The sequence below is a fragment of the Myodes glareolus genome, chromosome 7 (assembly GCF_982192425.1).
Source record: "Myodes glareolus chromosome 7, mMyoGla1.1, whole genome shotgun sequence".
Taxonomy (NCBI): domain Eukaryota; kingdom Metazoa; phylum Chordata; class Mammalia; order Rodentia; family Cricetidae; genus Myodes; species Myodes glareolus.
Genome location: NC_142032.1, coordinates 23,414,622 through 23,435,916, shown reverse-complemented (window position 1 = coordinate 23,435,916; position 21,295 = coordinate 23,414,622). Strand labels below are relative to the sequence as shown.

Here is a 21,295-nt window from a genome sequence, read left to right as displayed (position 1 = left end):
TTCTAGTTATTCTTGAGTATCTGAAGGGTAGAGGATGCCGAGCTTAGCTAATCACTCTCCCTGCACACTTTATCTGGCAAAGATTTGGTGAGCATCGCTGCTGTGAACAGATGGAGCTGGGACAGAGAGTTGAGGACTGCCCCATTGTTCTTGAAGCTTCTGCTTTCTGCCTGTACTGAAAGGTTTTGCCATTGAGCATTGCCTTGTAATTGCTTCCTAGTGATTTAGAAGCCAAGTCTTTTTAATATTTGTATTACCAACCATATGGAATTTCTAAAACTTATTTTGACTCCTAAACTTGTGCTACTCACTCCATTGAGACTGGAAAGTGGTGAACCTGGCTCAATTTGAACTGTTCTAAAACTCTGAATTGTTGTTTGAAAGGAATTTTTAAGCCTGACATGGTGGTGCACCCCTTTAATCCTGACATTTACACTTGGGAGACAGCAGTAAGCAGATTTCTGTGAGTTCAAGGCCAGTCTGATTTACATAGCAAGTTCCATGCTAGCCAGTCCTACATAGGGAAACCCTGTCTCTAAATAAATAAATTCTGTTTTCTCTTGTCCAGTTGTAGTTTCCAGATTTAATATAGCCAGCATCTATAAAAATAAAAACTTTAATCATTATTAATATTAGAAAAATATCTTTAAGGAGTTAATAATGTTTCTTTTGTTTCCCAAGTAATAATTATTTGTTTTTTTATATTTCATCCTAGTAATAATTTTTGGATCTCTAAGAACACTTGGCTAGGTGTGGTGGCACATGCCTATAATTCTCAGCTCTCTGGAGGCACAGGGAAAAGGGAGGACTGCAGCAAATGCAAGGGCAACCTAATCTACATAGCAGTTCACATCAGCAGTAATGCTTGTGAGACTCTATTTCAGAAACAGAGACAAAAATGAACAAAGATTAAAGCACTGTTGTGTCAGGGGATGTTGTTCAGCTTGCTAGCATCCCTCAGCACTGCATAAGCTGGGTTAGTGGTGTGTGAAAGCCCTCAGCTTTGTATGGAGTTTGCAGCCACCCTGGGCTACTATACTCTGCCTCAAAAAACAAACAAACAAAAAATACATGATTAGTTTCATTTACAGATATTAAAATAGTAGTTTATTGCTGCTTTAGAGTGCTATGATTCCCAAATCTTATGCCTACATACTTTGTTATGCAGAGGAGACACATGAGTTATTTTTTGATGCAGAGTCAATAGACTCCCACTTTTGTCAGGCAGTGTGTAGCTGTTAATAAAGAAGTTGTTTTAATATTAAGTGATACTAAATTCTTTTCAATGACATTATCATTGTCGATGGTTTTTATGAGATGAGTATGAGAAAAATATGGAAACTATATAAAAAATAGTAATGAATTTAAAATAAGGGTGATAGATGTGATGAGTCTTTCTCTGTCCCACCAGCTCCCAAATAATGACACAGAGATGTCTTTTTTTTTCTTTCTTTATTTTTTTTGAAAGTAATTTTATTAAATTATAAAAGTTTCCATTTCCACCCCTCTTCCCAACACCCTCCCACTTCCCCCACACCCTCTCCTCCTCCCTCTTCATCCCTTAGGGCAGTCAGGGTTTCCTGCCCTGTGGGAAGTTCAAGTTCCTCCCCCCTCCCTCCAGGTCCAGGAAGGTGAGTATCCAAACAGACTGGATCCCCAAAATCCAGTATATGCAGAGGAAACAAGTCCCAGTGTCATAGTCAATGGCTTTTCAGAAAGACTTCGGGCCAGCCACATTCAGAGAATCCGGCCAAATTCTGAGAATCTGGTTAGATCACGTCCTCGTTCAGTCCCAGTCCAACTGGCCTTGGTAAACTCTCATTAGATCCGTCCCCTTGTATCAGTGGGTGAGAGCATTCCTCGCAGTCCTGATTTCTTTTTTCATGTTCTTCCTCCTTCTGCTCCTCATTTGGACCTTGGGGGGGCTTAGTCCGGTGCTCCAATGTGGGTCTCCGTCTGTATCGCCATCCATCGTCGGATGAAGGTTCCCTCTGATCTTGTCTTCCGTGCTCATGTTCTCTTTCCTTCTGCTCCTCATTTGGACCTTGGGGGGCTCAGTCCGGTGCTCCAATGTGGGTCTCCGTCTGTATCGCCGTCCTTCACCAAATGAAGGATCTATGGTGATAAGCAAAATATTCATCAGTATGGTTATGGGTCAAGGCCGGTTCAGGCACCCTCTCCTCTGTCCAGAGAACAATCTGGGGATCTCTCCTTGGACCTGGGATCCCATATATAATCAAGTCTCCTGTAAACCCTAAAATGACTCCCTTAGTTGAAATATATTCTTCCCTGATCCCATATTCATCCTTCCTCCCTCCCCCCCATCCCAGGCCACCTAGCTTTACCCATTCCTCCCCTACTCCCTTCTCTCTAACCCTCTCCCCTTCCAACAACACCCCCCCATGCACCCGAGGTTACCTGGGACTCTTGTCTATTTCCTACCTCCTGGCGGATAGCTAAATAATATTCCTCAGGTTCATCTTCTTATTTAGCTTCTCTAGGATCACGAATAATAGGCTCAAAGACCTTTAATTATAGTTAGAATCCACTTATGAGTGAATACATACCGTGTTCCAGAGATGTCTTATTCATTACAAAAGGTTGGCCTTTGGCTTAGGCTTGTCTCAGCTGGCTCTTCTTTTTATTTTAAATTTTTTTCTTTCATTTTACATGCCAGCCCCAGCTCATCCTTACTTTCCTTCTCCCACTCCCCTACTTCCCCTATCCCACCTTCATTCACTCCTCAGAGGCTGTAAAGCCTCCTTTGGGGAGCCAGCAAAGTCTGGCATACCAAGTTGAGGCAAAACCAAGCCTCTTCCCCATGTATTAAGGCTAAGTAAGGTATTCCACCATAGGGAATGGGGTCCAAAGAGCCAGTTCATGTACCCAGGATAAGACCTGGTCCCACTGCTAGTCCCATAATGGCTCCCTCTATCAAGATAATCTCTCATTACTCCCCTTCTCCATTCCTCCCCAACTCAGCCATCTTGAATCCTCATGTTCCCACTCTATCCCCTCTCATTTATTCCCCCCTCCCCCAGTTTTCCCAGGAGATCTTAACTATTTACCTTTCCTGGGGCCTCCATGTTTGTCCCTCTTAGAGTCCTCCTTTTTACCTAGCTTCTCTGGGGTTGTAGATTGTAGCCTAGTTATCCTTTGCTTTTTGTCTTCTATCCATTTTTGAGTGAGTACATACTGTGTTTGTCTTTCTGGGTCTGGGTCACCTCATTCAGGATTTTTTTTTTATAGTTTCACCAATTTGCATGCAAATTTCAAGGTGTAAGTGGTTTTTTTTTCTGCTGAGTAATAATCCATTGTATAAATGTACCACATTTTCTTTATCCATTTTTCAGTTGAGGGACATCTAGGTTATTTCCAGGTTCTGGCTATTACAAATAATGCTGCTATGAACATAGTTGACCAAATGTCCTTGTGGTATGATTGTGCATCCTTTGGGTATATACCCAGAAGTGGTATTGCTGGGTCTTGAGGTAGATTGATTCTCAATTTTTTGAGAAACCGCCATATTGATTTCCAAAATGGCTGTACAGGTTTGTACTTCCACCAGCAGTAGGGAAGTGTTCCCCTTACTCCACATCCTTTCCAGCATAAGCTGCCATCAGTCTTTTTGATCTTAGCCATTCTGACAGGTGTAAGATAGTATCTCAAAGTTGTTTTGATTTGCATTTTCCTGATGGCTAAGAATGTTGAGCGAATCCTTAACTGTCTTTTAGCCATTTGAGTTTCTCCTGTTGAGAATTCTCTTTAGATCTAGCTGCACTCATTTTTTAATTGGATTATTTGGTATTTTGATGTCTAGTTTCTTGAGTTCTTTGTATGTTTTGGAAATCAACCTTCTGTCAGATGTGGGATTGGTGAAGATCTTTTCCCAGTTTTAAGGCTGCTGTTTTGTCTTATTGACCATGTCCTTTGCTTTACAGAAACGTCTCAGTTTCAGGTCCCATTTATTGATTGTTGCTTTCAGTGTCTGTACTACTGGGGTTATATTTAGGAAGTAGTCTCCTGTGCCCATGCATTCAAAGCTACTTCTCACTTTCTCTTCTATCAGGTTCTGTGTAACTGGATTTATATTGAGGTCTTTGATCCATTTGGACTTGAGTTTTATGCATGGTGATAGTTATAGATTATTTGCATTTTTCTACATGTCAACATCCAGTTATGCCAGCACCATTTGTTAAAGATGATTTCTTCTTTTCATTGTACAATTTTTGCTTCTTTGTCAAAATCAGGTGTTACTAGGTGTGTGGATTAATATCAGGATCTTCAGTTCAATTCCATTGATCCACATGCCTGTTTTTATGCCAATACCAAACTGTTTTTATTACTAATGCTCTATAGTAGAGCTTGAAGTCAGTAATGGTGGTGCCTCCAGAATTTCCTGTAGCATGAATAATAAAAAAACTCAGAGACAGATGTTGGGGTTCAAGCTGAAAATCAGAAAAGCAAAACAGTCAAGCCACTAGAGAGCTCTTACCTCTTTGAAATCTTCAGACTGAAAGAAAAATAGTTCCTTTCTCATCCTGCCTTATATTACTCTCTAGTGCTGGAATTATAGGCAGGCACCACCCTTCCTGACCTCTGTGGCTAACTGTGTGGCTGCTGGGATTAAAGGTGTGTGCTACCACTGTCTGGCTTGTATGGCTGACTAGAGTAGCTGTTTTGCATTCTGATTTTCAGGCAAACTTTATTTATTAAAGCCCAAATGAAATATCACTACATTTCCCCTTTTCTGTCTAAAATAAAAAAAGAAAGCTATAACCAATGTAAGAAAAGCTATATATTGGGGGCTGGAGAGATGGCTTAGAGTTAAGAGTATTGGCTTCTCTTCAAGAGGTCCTGAACTCAATTTCCAGCAACCACATAGTGTCGTACAACTATCTGTAGTAGGATCTGATGCCCTTTCTGGCATAAAGGTGCAGATAGAGCACTCATACATAAAATAAATAAATAAATCTTAAAAAAGAGGCTTTAAAAAAAGAAAGAAAAGCTATATACAATAAGTACATTAACTATATTCAATATATACAGGCAATAAATGCATCAACAATGTCCATTTTTAATTTTGATAAATTCAGAGAAAATACTCCATATCCTATCTTGGTGAATTCAAAGTCTTGTACCTAATTTATGTTCTATCATAACTTACTTTCTGCATCTGGTAAACAAGGAAAGCTATAACCATAACTATCTAGTCTTCAACTCCCTCAGAGACCCAAGAAGGAAATATTATTAACTGAGTAAGCAGGGAGTGCAAACCAGTGACGTCCAAAAATGTGAAAAATGACAGAAACAGCTCACTACCTAGACAGTCACCCACAGTTCCACTACAACATTGGGGAATCCATCTTTGGCCTACGTTCCTAGTGTATCTGACAGACTTTTCTGTGAAAAAGGGTTTTCTGAAGGACTGTTTCTCCTTGTCTCAGCAGTGTTTGACAGTCACTTTGTTTTGTATCCTGCTTGTCCAATAGAATAACATACTTTTAGCAGTTGAGGCCCAGTGGCTTACTTTGTCCCAAAGAAAGTAAGCTTCATGTGGAGATCCTTCACTGCCCATCATCTTCTCTGAAGTAGATTTGTGCTGCCAGGAGCTGACATGTCTCAGTGTCATAAAAAAAGAAACTTATGTTATTGAAACATCTTAAATGTCATATTCTGTAGATCTCTGAAGTGTTTGAAGATGACCTGTCTATCTAAAATATATCTGTTTTACCTTGAAAACGTACCTAATGTGACTATAAGTTCGATTATAATTGGTGATTAACTACTAACCTGCATTTTCTTAGTATCCTGAACAGTTGGTAATAATAGATTTTCAAGTACTAGAAATTTGCATTACATTGTTAAATGAGTGTTATAGGTATAATACCTTGAACAAGAGTAGAAATGTATGTACATTATGTTCTAGCAAAATTAACATCAAATTTGTATCAATATACAAAATTTGAATTTTACATATGTGTCCTTCAGGTACATTTAAAATCCAAATCATAACAGCTGACATATCAGGGATCTAGAGTAGATGATGAAGAATCCTTAGCTATAAGGTTAGAAAACTAGATTTTATCCAAAATACCTTTAAGTAAGGTATTGAAATACCAAATTTATATATATTATAAAGATAATTCTGGAAGTAGCATAGAAACTAAGCAGTAGATTTGGAGATATGGACATGAAGTTATAGTGGGTCAGTCTGGCATTCTGCTTCTCAAACATAGTGTCTTATTAGCATTATTTAGAATTTGTGTTGAGAATACAAATCTTGGACCTGTAGACATGGCTCTGTGGTTAAAAGCAATGGCTCCTCTTCAAACCCAGGTTTGATTTCCAATACTCAAATAGTGACTCACAGCTATTACTCCAGTTCCAGGGAATCCTATGCCCTCTTCTGGCCTCTACAGGCGCTGCATGTATATATAACATAAATGCCAGCAAAACACCAAAATCAAACTAAGAAAAAATACAAATTTTGCCTGGCATGGTGGCACATCTTTTTAAAACCCTATCACTAGCTGGGCAGTGGTGGTGCATGCCTTTAATCCCAGCACTTGGGAGGCAGAGGCAGGTAGATCTCTGAGTTTAAGGCCAACCTGGTCCATAAAGGACAGCCATAGTTGTAACACAGAGAAACCCCATCTTGAAAAACCAAAAATAAATAAATAAAAATAAAATAAAACAAAATCCCAGCACTCAGGAGACAGAAATAAGCAGATGTTGGTGAGTTCAATGTCAGGCTGGTCTGCACAATGAGAGTCTACACAGTGAGTTCCAGGCCAATTAGGGCTATATAGGAAGAACTTGGCAAAAATGAAAGATGGTGGGAGGGGAGGAAAAACATCTTTTGGCAGCACTATACATTAAATCCTCTCTATAATTTGTTTTTGTTTTTGTTTTGTTTGGAGGCAAGGTCTCACACTCAGGTTTGTCTGGAGGAGGTGCTATTCATTACCTCCCAAGTACTAGAATTATAAGCATGCACCACCATGTCAGCTGCTATATTGCTTTTAAAAATTACATTACATTGTATTTGTGTATCTGTATGTGTCTCTCTATGTGTGCATACACAAATGTTCCATGGCATACATGTTGAAGTCAGTTCCCTCCTTCCACTGTGTGGGTCTCCATCTCTGTAGTCCTGCTCTGTCACTTTTTACAGTTTGTAATTCACTGCTGAAATTTCAAGTTGGTTGTTATCTCCTTAAATACAGTAAATTCATATTTTGCATTATAATGATTCAATATAGAGAAATATTCTGAGTTAGAAAATGTGTAATAATCATATATCTTCGTTAGGATTTTTATTGCTGTGAAGAGACACATGATCATGGCAACTGTTATAGAGGAAAACAATGAACTGAGGTGGCGGCTAACAGTTTCATAGATTCAGTCTATTATTGTGGCGGGGAGCATGGAGGCATGCAGACAGACAGACGTGGTGCTGGAGGAGTAACTGAGAGTCCTACATCTGGCAGGCAATAGGAAGTCAATTAAGACACTGGGAAAGTATCCTGAGCATAGGAAACCTCAAAGCCTGCCCCCACAGTGATACACTTCCTCCAAAAAGGCCATAGCCACTCTAACAAAGCTGCACCTCCTAATAGGGCTACTCCCTATTAATTTATGGGGGCCAGTTACATTCAAACTACCACATCATATAAAAAGAATTATAGGCTGTGGTAGCTAAGCACTAGTGAATGAAACCTTTGATCACTTTAAGTACATTTAATTTTCTTCATATGAATGATCAATTAATGTCTTTTGTAATTGCTAGATGACTTTCAAAAATTGTGTGTGTGTATGTGTGTGTGTGTGTGTCTGTCTGTCTATCTGTTGTGTCTGCACATGAGTTTGTGCATGTAAATTCAGGTACTTGCAAAGTCCAGAAGAGATTGTCAGAATCTCCTGGAGCTGGAGTTATAGGTAGTTGTGAGCTGTTCATCGTGGGTGCTGGGATCTGAGCTCTGATAATCTAGATTCTATAAGAGCAACAAGAGCAAGTGCTCTTAACTGTCAAGCAGTCTATCCAGACTCAGGCAGCTTTTTTTTTTAAAGAGAAATATAAAAGTATGAATCATACAGATTATAAATGAATCAACTTAATATTGATTTTTGGTCAGTTTCTGGGAATGGATTTCACAAAATTGTAAACATTTCTTTAAATTGCTCAAGTGGGCTTGGTGGTGGTAGTGCATGCCTTTAATCCCAACACTCAAGAGGCATAGACAAAGGCAAGTGGATCTCTGAGTTTGAGACCAGCCTGGTCTACAGAGTGAGTTTAAAACAGCCAGGGCTGCACAGAGAAACCCTGTCTCGAAAAACCAGAAAACAAACCAAAAAACCAAAGTCCAAAAACTCATGATGAGGTCTTGAGATCATAGGCCCTGGATGGATTGGGGTGCTGAATAAAGACGTGTAGCTAAACTGATATAATATCAAGCTGATTTCCAAATACATGTGCTTATACCCATAGAAAAACTCTCTCTTGAAAAAATAACAACAACAACAAAAAGAAGCTCAAAGGGAGAAATTTAAATAATTCTACAAAGAATATATTAATATTGTATCTTTTAGTAGAATGATCAGATTCAATGAAATAAAGGAATATTATAAAACAATTATTTTTTAATTTAGTAGAGTTTATTGTGTTTTAGGCTATAATTTATATGATGTATTGGTAGTTTGTTTATAATTATAAGGTGTACTTATAAGCCAAGACTTTCTTCTCTTGGAGTGTTTATATATGTAGTAGTTAGAGTTACAGAAGCCCGAAATCTAAAAGCACCATTTTATTAGAATCTCAATGTCACCCTTTCGAGAGTTCTTCTGAGCATCACAGTTAAATAGGCTATCTCCTGTCTCAGCATTTACATCATTCATCTAAGACATAGAAAGTAACTTTATCTGCTTAGGTAGATGATACTACTAAGGGAAATAAAACAAAGGGTCCCTAAGACCACCCCCAGTTTGTCTGTAGTATTTCTGTCATTCTTTTTCCTAACACATTTTGGTACTTTTTATATAACATGAATTTATAATTAGGCTGCCCTAGGAAATAAAAAAGAAATTTATTTATTTTCTTGATATTTTATATCCCTTATAGCATAATGCCCTTAATGATAGAGGTTTAATAGTACATACTGAAAATTAGAAAAGTCTCTATATAAATTATATCCTTATTTGCTCTAGGAATATGAAGCACGAACAGGGAGAACCTGTAAAGTACCACCTCAGTCTTCAAGACGTAAGAATTTTGAGTTTGAGCCACTTTCTACCACTGCCCTGATTCTTGAGGACCGGCCATCGTAAGTATTTAGTGATCATTAGGTTCATTATTTATGCTTAAAGTTAGATTTAATTGTTTTCACTATTTCATTTAAAATAGAACTTAAATACAGGAAGGGATTTTTTTTTCTGTTTCATTTTGAGATAGGATCTCATTTAGCCCAGGCTGGTTTTAAATCTAATATTTTCCTGTTGTACTTCCCAGTGTAGACTTATAGGATGCATCACCATGTATCCTAAAATGAACAGGGAAAAACATATTTTTGATGTTCAGGCTTTATCTTTACAGCCTCACTAGTAGACCTGGCTGTCCTGGAACTTTATGTAGACCAGTGCTGGAACTAAAGGTGTGCACCACCACAACCCAGCCCTTATAAAACAAAATCTTTATTCTTTCCAGGAATGATGATGTGTACCTGTAGTCCCTTCTGTCCAGGAGCTGAGGTAGGAGTGTCACTTGAAACCACAATTTATGATCAGGCTGGGAGATGCATACATACATACTAGACACACACAAATGCACACACACATACACACCAAGACTTTAGTCTCAGAACTGTACCACCACCAATAAAAACCGACATGTTTTTTTATGTCTGTTTCTATTTCAACGCAGTATTCTTTATCTTATGGCAAGCATTACTAGGGGATTATTTTGGTTTTGATGTCTAGTATGTATTTGAGATATACCAATCCTTGCCTTTTATATCATATAACTACTGAATGCCAACCAGCTCGTTTACTACTACTAAGAATCTATTCTTGGGCTGGAGAGGTAGGTCAATGGTTAAGAGCATCAGCTACACTTTGAGAGGACCCAGGTTCAATACTCAGTACCCACATGGTAGCTCACAATGAGTCCAGTTCCAGGCCCTCTTCCTGCCTTTGGGTACCAAACTTGCACATGGTGCCTAGAAGTACATGATGTCAAAACACTCATACACATAATAATAATACAACTAAAAAAAATCTTTTATGGGGCTGGAGAGATGGCTCAGAGGTTAAGAGCACTGGCTGCTCTTCTAGAGGTTCTGAGTTCAATTCCCAGCAACCACATGGTGACTTACAACCATCTATAATGGGATCTGGTGCCCTTTTCTGACAGAACACTGTATACTTAATAAATAAATAAAATCTTAAAAAATATATCTTTTCTTAGGGGTTGGCTACAGTTTAGGGGTAGAGTGTATATTTAGAATGTGCAAGGCCCTGGGTTCAATCCCTAGCAAGTATCTTACTTACACCCTTACTAAAGAAATACTATTTGTTTCCTAATCTCTTTTCCCCTATCTGAGTCTCTTGGGTGTGGTTTTTTTTGTTGTTGTTGTTGTTAGGTTTTTGTTTTCATTTTTCCTTCTCGCTCATCTTGTCACTTAGCTGGTCTGCATCTGTTACCTTGTTGAACATAAAAATAAACAATCCTGAGCTAAACAAAAGTAGAATGTTCTGTAGAAGCTTTCAAAGAAGATGAAAGGTTGGATTGGGATTATAAGGGCATTTAAGACTAAAAAATTGTGGCCCTCATACAACTTTTTAATTGGCTAGAACTGGGTGTGAGAATAATCTGGATGTGATATACGTCTACCCACTGATCACCATAGTTGACTGGACTGATCTGAGTGTCTCACTTACCTCTCTGCATGTGTTGAAGAGTTCTTGAACGTATTGCCATTAGTGGGAAAGTTGACCATGGAGAGATAACGCCTTTAATCCCAGCGCTCAGGAGGCAGAGGCAGGTGGATCTCTATGAGTTTAAGGCCAGCCTGGTCTAAAGAGTGAGTTCTAGGACAGCCAAGACTATCCAGAGAAACCCTGTCTTGAAAAACCAACCGAGAGAGAGAGAGAGAGAGAGAGAGAGAGAGAGAGAGAGAGAGAGAGAGAGAGAATGAGAACTCAGAACACTGCCATGCCAATTTTGTGGGCACCAGATTAAGCCCTGGGCTGGCCCTGTGGTTTATTTTTTTTTATCCATATAAACATTTAAGTCATAGAACTTGTGACCCATGACCTTTACAATAAGAATGAGTTCTACTGACTGATTAAATAGAGCTCAGGTCTAGAAGATTCTATCATATAGGATAGATTCTATTGGTGGAGGATGCCAAAATACATAGGGCCTCTTTCATAGGGATGGTGTTCTATTCACTTAGGAGACAAAGCTCAGGATCAGGACCTAAACAATGCTCAGGGTATTGGGGGATCCGGGAAGGCTGGCTCATAGAGTAGCAAAAAGATCACTAAGTTGATTGACTACTTTTCACTCTGGCATTCTAGGTGACTATGTATTATTCATTTCCTTCCATTGAAGATAGTAGGCACACGTGATTGGCAGTCCTGGTTTCTCCAGTGCTTATTTATTCTAAGTTCTGCTTCCTACATTATGTCCTTCCTAATGCAGTGTGTTTGGTTGACGAGAATGATCTTCCATGATAGAGAGTGTTTGATTAAGTAGTTAACACTCCCCCTCTAGAACCTCCAAATGACTTCTTAATTTAGTAACTTTATTCTCAATAATTTTTACGTTGTTTTTTTGTTGTTTTTTATTTTAGAAAGGCTTTTTAGGAACCTGGTAATAGGAGCTGGGAGTACTGACTCACAGCTGTTACTCCAGGACTTGGATGGCTGAGGCAAAAGCATTGCTGTGAGTTGGAGGCCAACATATGCTATGCAGTAAGATTTGTACAACCCTGGGGTATCCAGTGAAATCCCTCTCTCATCCTCCCTGTCCCCACCCCCACCCCTACAATTAGTAATGAGACCATGTAAAAGTTTCACTTCAGACTTCCAGATATAAAAATGAACTCAGACAATTCCAAGATTCTGTTCTTAGGAAGAATCATTTGCAGGAAAGCAAGGATGATTAGATAAGCAAGGAAAAAATTATTTGGCTGAGGATCTTTAGATAGACTCCAAACTAAGCAGGTAGATTATTCTATTACTCTAAATTTGATATAGTAATAATTAGAATAAGTGTTGGAGCTTCCCCCCATGTATCTAGTCATCTGTAATCTAGAGATTAAATGTGATCTCTGTTTCATTTAACTCTGATTTGCTATAATGAATTCTTAAATTTGACTAGGACCATTCTAGAAGGAAATGACTTATGTGATTTATATAACTGTCATTTAAAGGATGAATATGGAAATGCTTAATCGCTCATTACTTGTCTCCTCTGCAATGAGTTGAAAAAATAGGTGAAGAGAACTGAAGTAAATGAAAATTCAGTCTTATGAAGGATAAACCAGATGGTAATCCATGGGTACAGCATGAATACTAAGTGGAACACCTACCTTTTCTCTCCCAGAATACCTTCTGACAGATTTGGGTCAGATAACATCTATCCAGTTAGAGGCTGAGAAGCTGGAGCAGAGTCCTTAGAAATTTTGTAGGCTTTGTTTGTTTTCCTGTTCGTGGATGCAGACAGGTTCAAGATACCCTGTTTTTTGTTTGTTTGTTTGTTTTGTTTTGTTTTGAGGCAGGGTCTCACTCTATAACCCAGGCTAGCTTAGAACTCATTATGTAGATCATACTGGTCTCAAGCTGACAGAGATCCACCTGCCTCTGCCTCCTGGCTGCTGGCTTGCTTTTAAATTCAACTTACTGGTAATGACAATTTTTTAGCTATGAGATAATCATTTACGAGAGCAGTACAGAAAGGGCAAAGGGCCAGAGAAAAGACACAGTCGGTTAAGGATACTTAAAGGCAATAAGTCATAGTTATTGCCTGTGGTCAGTTTGTCAGTGGTCACCTTGATACAAACCCATAGTTACCTGAAAAGAGGGAGCCTCAGATGAAGAAGGGCATATCTGTGAGATATTCTCTTTGTTACCGATTATTGTAGGAGGGCCCAACCCCCTATGGGTAGTGCTACCCCTGGGCAGGTGTTGTATGAGAGCAGGCTGAGCATTAGCTAGGGGATCTGCCCATTAAGTATCTCTCCTTCATGGTCTCTGCTTCAGTTTCTGCATCCAGGTTCCCACCTGGCGCTCCTGCTGTGCCTTCTCTTCGTTATGAGCAACAACATGGAAGCTGAAATAAACCCTTTCTTCTCTAAGTTGATTTTGATCAGGATGATCACAGCGACAACAAAACAAACTCGAAGATTGTTCTTGCAGAGAACCTATTCTAGTGCTTCCCAGCACCCATATTGGGTGGCTACAACTGCCTGTAACTCCAGTTCCAGAGAATCTGATGCCCTCTGGCTTCTGTGTGCACCTACATATACGTGGTGCACATAAACATATAGAGATACACATATAAAAATATAAATCGTAGAAAAAAGGGGCAGAATTTCCTCTTTAGCATGGAATTGGTGTTGGACGCTTCCTCCTATGCAAACAGAAGTGATAATGTAAGGAGTTTCTTCTCCAAAGGAAACCTGTGCGTGGTTCTCCCTTTTCTCTCTTGTTCCATAGTTTTAGATGCATCTGGAGTCACTGAGTTCATAGGGTTCTTTTTAAACTGCACAGGTTTTTATGGTTGGAACTTTTTTTTACAGATGGAGCAATGATAACTATTTCATCACCTAAAATCTTAGTTAGAAGATTTCAAATACAGTACTTTCTGTAAATTCATCCTTGTGTGTGTGTGTGTATGCCTTTTTCTCTATTAATATAACTAAAAATCAAGAAATCCACAGAGAAACCATCTCAGAAAAACAAAAACAAAACAAAAATTAAGACATCCTTAAGGAATATGATGTATCCAGATACACTAATATGTTGCTGTGTTTCTTGTCAATTTGTTAAAAAAAAACAAAAACACTGATACTTATAACACTTTTTAAAAAGAAGTATCAGTGGGTAAAATTGCTTCTATTATTCTGCTAGCAACATATTTGACAACTTCAGCAACAGCTTCTTTGAGATAGGGTCTCACTACATGGCTCAAGCTGTTTAGCATTTGTAATCCTTTTGCCTTGGTTCCTGAGTGCTGGATCTACATGTGCACCAATACCAAACTGAATAATAGAAATTCTGAAAGGTGCTAGTGAAAGGTGACTTTGGTTATATGAACAAGAATGGCCCCCAGAGTCTCACTGTCATAATTAGTGTTCTATTGCGGTGAAGAGACACCATGACCAAGGTAGCTCTTATAAAAGAAAACATTTAATTGGGGCTTGCTTACAGTTTCAGAGGTTTAATCCATCTTCTTTTTTTGTTGTTTTTTGTTTGTTTGTTTGTTTTTGTCGAAACAGGGTTTCTCTGTTTAGCCTTGACTGTCCTAGTACAGGCTGGTCTCTAACTCAGATGTAGAGCCTGCCTCTGCCTCCTGAGCACTGGGATTAAAGACTTGTACCACTGGCCTCTGTCAGGTTTAGCCCATTTTCATCATTAGTAGGGAGCATAGCAGCATATACGCAGACATAGTACTGGAAGAGAAGTCAAGAGTTCTCTATCTGGATCCACAGGCAGCAGGAAGAAACATTGGAACTAGTTTGGGCTTTTGAAACCAGAAGCACCCCCCTCCCCCACTGCCCCCACTTCCAGTGACACACTTCCTCCAACAAAGCCACACTTACTCCAGCAAGGTCTCACCTCCTAATCCCTCTCAAATAGTCCCACTTCCTAATGACCAGGCATTCAAATATATGAGCCTATAGAGCCATTCTCATTCAAACCACTCTCCTCATATAGGTGTGGCCTTGTTGGAGGAAGTGTGTCATTGGGTGGGGATTCTGAGCTTTCAAAAGCCCATGCCAGGCCCAGTCAGTCTCAATCTCTCTCTCTCTTCCTGTGGACTAGGATATAGCTCTCAGCTACTGCCTCAGTACCTCTCCCTTTTATTTTCTTCTTCAGACAGATGTAAAAATTAGCGAATTTTTAGAAAAAAAACCCTAATATTCTGGTTTTTTTGTGCTTTATTTACTGTGTAGCATACAGTTGTCTAGTAGTTGTAGTGCTGAAGAAGCTCTTGTCTTTAAAATGTCAAAGATTGCTGAGCGTGGCGGCACTCAGGCAGAGGCAGGTTAATCTCTCTCAGTTCAAGGCCTTCACTTTTTATGAAGCAAATGGTCAGTTTGTAATACAATTATCCCTACTGACTGGATAGAATTGGTTAAAGGTGTTTTAGAGCCTGGTTCACAATTACAATGGAGTACCAGATTCAGAGAAGAGGCCAAGATTAATGAACAACTGAGTAAAGCTAGAGGTTGGGAAATCTTCCAAAATCAAGTTCTTGGGGAAGGAGATTATGCTACTATAGAAATAGTATATTTCTATATATATGCAAGCTGTATGTGATGACCACACCATGGATTTATGCTGTGCAGCAGGTTTGAATGGTTGGGACAGAACTGGAGAAATGGGAAGAAAATTGAGTCATTTAGTAAAGTTATGCATGGCTCAAAGGATTTCTTACAAAAATTGACTTCAGCGGTAAATAGAATGATACCAAATTTAGAAACTAGACAAATTATAATTAAATCTCTGGCTTTTGAAAATGCCAATTCTCAATGAAAAAGGATAATTAGGCCATTAAAGGCAAGGTCAGGACCTTTTAAGGAATGGATCCGAGATACAATTAATATTGGATATTATGACAATGATGTTACTTGGATAGGAGAAGTGATTTCCAGAAGTTTGAAGAAAAATCTAAATGTCAAATGTTTCAATTGTGGCAAACAAGGTTTTAAGGTTAAAAGGGATTGTAAAAAGGGTGCTCCTAGAAATAATGTTTTCTCTAAGCATAAGCCCCTCCTTTCTGGATTATGTGGAAGGTGTGGCAAAGGCAGGCATTGGACTAATGAATGTAGGTCACTGAGGAATATTCAAGGTAATCCTTTGCCTTTGGGAAACTCCATGAGGGGCCTCTTGTAGGACCCTATACTAAGTCCTGTTCAGTTGTTTCCTGCCATTGTAGAGGAAAATCCTTCCCAGAGCAATGAACAGTCCTTCCCAGAACCTAATGCTTTGTAAGAAACTATACTGCTCTGGATAATAGAGCAGCTATAGAAGAGAGAAGAAAAAAATTAGACTGATTTAATTCCATAGTTTTTTCTACTATCCAGTGTCTCTCTGTAGCTGTTGTTCTTTCCTTATTAGAATTTAGAAAATTAAAAGATAATACAGCAATGCACTTGGGCTATTATTTTAGAAACAATTTTTCATTTTTCTTTTAGAGACAGGGTCTCACACTGTAGTTCAAGTTGGTCAGGAACTTGCTGTATAGCCCAGACTGGCCTCAGATTCACTACAGTCTTCCTGCTTCAGCCTCCCAAGTGCTAGCATTATAAGCATGAGTCACTGTACCCTACCTCTTTTTTTTAATTATTATTTATTATATGTAGTGTTCTACATGCATGAATGCCTGGAGGCCACAAGAGGGCGCCAGATGTCATTCTAGTTGATTGTGAGCCACCCTGTGATTGCTGGGAATTAACTCAAAAGGCATTGCTCTTACTCTCCAGCCTCGCACCCTACCTCTTGTCAAACTCTTTTTAAAATGTGTATAATTTTTTAGTTGTATGTTAAAAGGGTTTATGAAAACCGACAAATCGCAGATTCAATGCAATGCCCAGCAAAATCCCAGCAAAGTTCTTCAAAGATCTCGAAAGAACAGTACTCAACTTCATATGGACAAGCAAAAAAACCCAGGATAGCCAAAACAATCCTGTACAATAAAAGAACTTCTGGAGGCATCACAATCCCTGACTTCATACTCTACTACAGAGATACAGTACTAAAAACAGCCTGGTATTGGCATAAAAACAGACAGGAGGACCAACAGAACCAAATAGAAGATTCGGATATCAATCCAAACATCTTCAAACACCTGATTTTTGACAAGGAAGCAAAAAATATCAAATGGAAAAAAAAGCATATTTAACAAATGGTGCTGGCATAACTGAATATCAACATGTAGAAAAATGAAAATAGACCCATATCCATCACCATGCACAAAACTCAAGTCCAAGTGGGTCAAAGACCTCAACATAAAGCCAGCCACACTGAACCTTATAGAAGAGAAAGTAGGAAGTACACTTGAACGCATTGGCATAGGGAACCACTTCCTAAATTTAACCCCAGAGGCACAGACACTGAAAGAAACAATTAATAAATGGAACCTCCTAAAACTGAAAAGTTTCTGTAAAGTAAAGGACACGGTCAACAAAACAAAACGACAGCCTACAGAATGGGAAAAGATCTTCACTAACCGCACATCAGACAGAGGTCTGATATCCAAAATATACAAAGAATTCAAGAAATTGGACACGAAAAGAACACATAATCCAATTTTAAAAAATGGAGTAAAGACCTAAGGAGAGAACTCTCAACAGAGGAATCTAAAATGGCTGAAAGACACTTAAGGAAATGTTCAATATCCTTAGTCATCAGAGAAATGCAAATCAAAACAACTCTGAGATTCCATCTTACACCTGAAAGAATGGCCAAGATTAAAAACACCGATGACAGCTTATGCTGGAGAGGTGGTGGGGAAAGGGAACACTCCTGCATTGCTGGTGAGAATGCAAGCTGGTACAACCCCTTTGGATGTCAGTGTGGCGATTTCTCAGAAAATTAGGAAACAACCTTCCTCAAGATCCAGTAATACCACTTTGGGGTATATATCCAAAGGATGCTCAATCGTGCCACAAGGACATGTGCTCAACTATGTTCATAGCAGCTTTGTTTGTCATAGCCAGGACCTGGAAATAACCTTAATGTCCCTTAACTGAAGAATGGATAAGGAAAATGTGGTACATTTACACAATGGAGTACTACACAGCAGAAAAAAATAACGACATCTTGAATTTTGCAGGAACATGGATGGAGCTAGAAAGCATTATTTTGAGTGAGGTAACCCAGACCCAGGAAGACAATTACCACATGTATTTACTCATAGCTGGTTTTTAAACATAAAGCAAAGAAAGCCAGCCTTCAAACAACAATCCCAGAGAATCTAGACAACAATGAAGACACTAAGAGAGACTTACATAGATCTAACCTACATGAGAAGTAGAAAGTAGAAAAAGACAAGATCTCCTGAGTCAGTTGGGAGCATGGGGACCTTGGGGTTGAAGTGGGGAGGGGAGAGGCAGGGAGGGGAGCAGAGAAAAATGTAGAGCTCAATAAATATCAATAAAAAAATTTAAAAAATGACAAATCTAGGAGTGGGTATAACGAATAACTTGAACACACTGCCTAAGATCTGAAATGTTTAAATATCTAAACATGAGTTGACCAGATGGCTTGTATAAAACTATGACATTTGAGAACTTGACTTCTTACTCTAGGAACCAAATAGAAGAAGACAAGAAGCAGCTCCTGTGAGTTGCTCTTTGACCTCCATACACAGCCCCCCCCACACACACACAAATAAATGCAATAAAACTTTATTCGTTTGTTTTTAGAGATAGGGTTTCTCTGTAGCTTTGGAGCCTGTCCTGGAATTAGCTCTTGTAGACCAGGCTGGCCTCGAACTCACAGAGATCTGCCTGCCTCTGCCTCCCGAGTGCTGGGATTAAAGGCATCTGCCACCACCACCTGGCACAATACAATTTTTAAAAAAATAAATAAATACGGGGCTGAGAGATAAGTGATTAGAGCATTTATCGTTCTTTCAGAGAACCCAGGTTCAGTTCCCAGCACCTACATGGGTAGCTCACGGCCATCCTTAATCCAGGTTCAGGGGGTCCAACAACTTCTGGCTCTGGCAAGCATCTGCATACCTGGGACACAAATATGTAAGCTCAGGTTCACATATATACATAAAATAAATCATTCTTAAAAATAAATGTATGCTTACATATATAAACACAACTATAAATGTCTATATATATCATAAATATCAGGGATCTGAATTCCAAGTTTGTTTTGAAATGCGGAATTCCTTTCTGCCTTTCATTTACCTTTTCTTTGTTGAGGCAGGGTAGACCAGGCTGACCTCTCAGAATGCCTTCTGAGCGCTCCACATTTACATTTACATTTTCTGTGAAAATAACTTTAGGTTAACTATTTATATCTGCTTCTAGAAAGGTAGTAAATTTTAAAGTTGTTTAAAATTTGGCTTTTTTTTTTTTTTTAACAGGAATCTTCCTGCAAAGTCTGTGGAAGAAGCTTTACGTCACCGGCAAGAGTATGATGAGATGGTGGCTGAAGCGAAAAAACGAGGTATATTTGACTTAAAATGTTGTAGTTAATTTGCAGGTTTTTAACTATTTTCATATGAAGATAATTCTTATTTTTCTATACCATATTTTTTTTTATAATTTAGGTTTGTTTTGGTGTTTGTTGTTTGGTTTGGCTTAGGTTTTTTATTATAATTTTTTAAGACAGAGTCTCACTATGAAGCCACTCTGGTCTTGAGCTTCTCAGATATTTCAGGGCTCAGTCTTTCCAGTTTTGGGATTATAGGTGTGAGCCACCATGCCCAGATTTAGCTTTGTTTTTGTTTTTGTTTTAAGAAAATTATAAGAATATTATTCATGAGCTTATTCCTGCTGTTTCTCTTTAATAGTATTTAGACCTTTGGCCTTTTACAATGTATTTTTTTCATGCAATGATAGCCACTCTTCCAGTGTTACTTTAGTTTTCTCTATTACTAGGAGACTATAATTTGAACCTAAATATAATTAGTAAAGTCTACCTAAAGTCTCAGTGTTGCCATTTGGTTAGTTTATAAACCTTCTCATTTGCACAATTTATGTTTTTATTAATTCCTTTTTCCTCCAACTCCCACCTATATAAGTGTAGTTTAACAGTGTATGTAATATGTGTTGGCCATCATTAGTTAAGGATAAATACTTATTTTTATACATATGTATTATAATATGTATTATATTTTTTTATATATGTTTTAAGGCAAAATTTATTAACTGATCCCCCCTTTGGCTTAAGTGAATGGAATGGAGTATGTAATAATACCATATAGTTCTGCTTTATGCTCTGCTTTGGAAGTAAAGTTGTGTCTTTAATGTTAGAGTAAACATAATGGATATAAGCCCAGTAATAGCCTTCTAAAATGCCTAATTACTTGAACATTGGTTGAGTTTATTTTAATATTTATAATTAAGAATATTTGTTGAATTTATGGCTTACCTGGTCTACAGAGCAACAAAGGGCCACACAGAAAAACCTGTCTTGAAACCCCCCCAAAATTCACAGCCAGTAAGCTTTTATTAACTACTTCATCTTGACTTTATTATTTGACTAATATTTATTGAGAAGTAGGTGGTACATTATGTATAGAAATAATAATAAATTGGGAAATTAAAATGCTTTAGGCTTAATCCTTTTTTTATGTGATCTCTGGTTGTGAAACTCTGAATAGGTCCACTGTTTCCTTATCTATAACTTTGGAAGCAGGTGACTATATTGGGTTTTCAACCTCTTATTTAACACTTCTTTCTTTTTTAATATTTTATTTATTTATTATGTATACAGTATTCTGTCTGTGTGTATACCTGCAGGCCAGAAGAGGGCACCAGACCCCATTACAGATGGCTGTGAGCCACCATGTGGTTGCTGGGAATTGAACTCAGGACCTTTGGAAGAGCAGTCAGTGCTCTTAACTGTTAAGCCATCTCTCCAGCCCCCTTAACACTTCTTTCTTAAAGACATCTTACATACACTCTGAATACATAAAATATAGATGTGGAGCCAGTGTTTGGCTTCTTTCTTGCCTCTCGAGACAGTTTCTGAGGCACACATGATACACAATTTGAAAATACTTTGGCTAATTGATCTCCTACAAGTTCTAAATTTTTTTAAAATAACTTCCAATTTTTTGTTTGTTTGTTTTTTGGTTTTGTTTTTTTTTTTTTTGAGACAGTGTTTCTCTGTGTAGCTCTGGCTATCCTGAAACTTGCTCTGTAGAGCAAGCTCACCTTAAACTCACAGAGATCCCCCTATCTCTGCCTCCTGAGTGCTGGGATTAAAGGCGTGCGCCACCATTGCCCATCTTATAACTTGATTTATAGCTCACTTCACTTTATATTTGAGTCAGCTTTTGTTACAAGATTGTGACTTCTAAACTCAGAAGTGAATTATT

At 38.4% G+C, this 21,295-nt stretch overlaps 1 protein-coding gene across 2 annotated transcripts in view; it reads left to right on the top strand.

Annotated features, from left to right (window-relative positions):
• Positions 1-21,295, top strand: part of Tbc1d12 (TBC1 domain family member 12) — a 65,532-nt gene that overhangs the window by 21,167 nt on the left and 23,070 nt on the right. For both annotated transcript variants that reach the window (XM_085693846.2, XM_085693845.2), the window contains exons 3-4: positions 9,208-9,323; positions 19,334-19,416. In XM_085693846.2, coding sequence (XP_085549972.2) covers positions 9,208-9,323; positions 19,334-19,416 — 199 coding nt within the window. The remainder of the gene's footprint in view (positions 1-9,207; positions 9,324-19,333; positions 19,417-21,295) is intronic.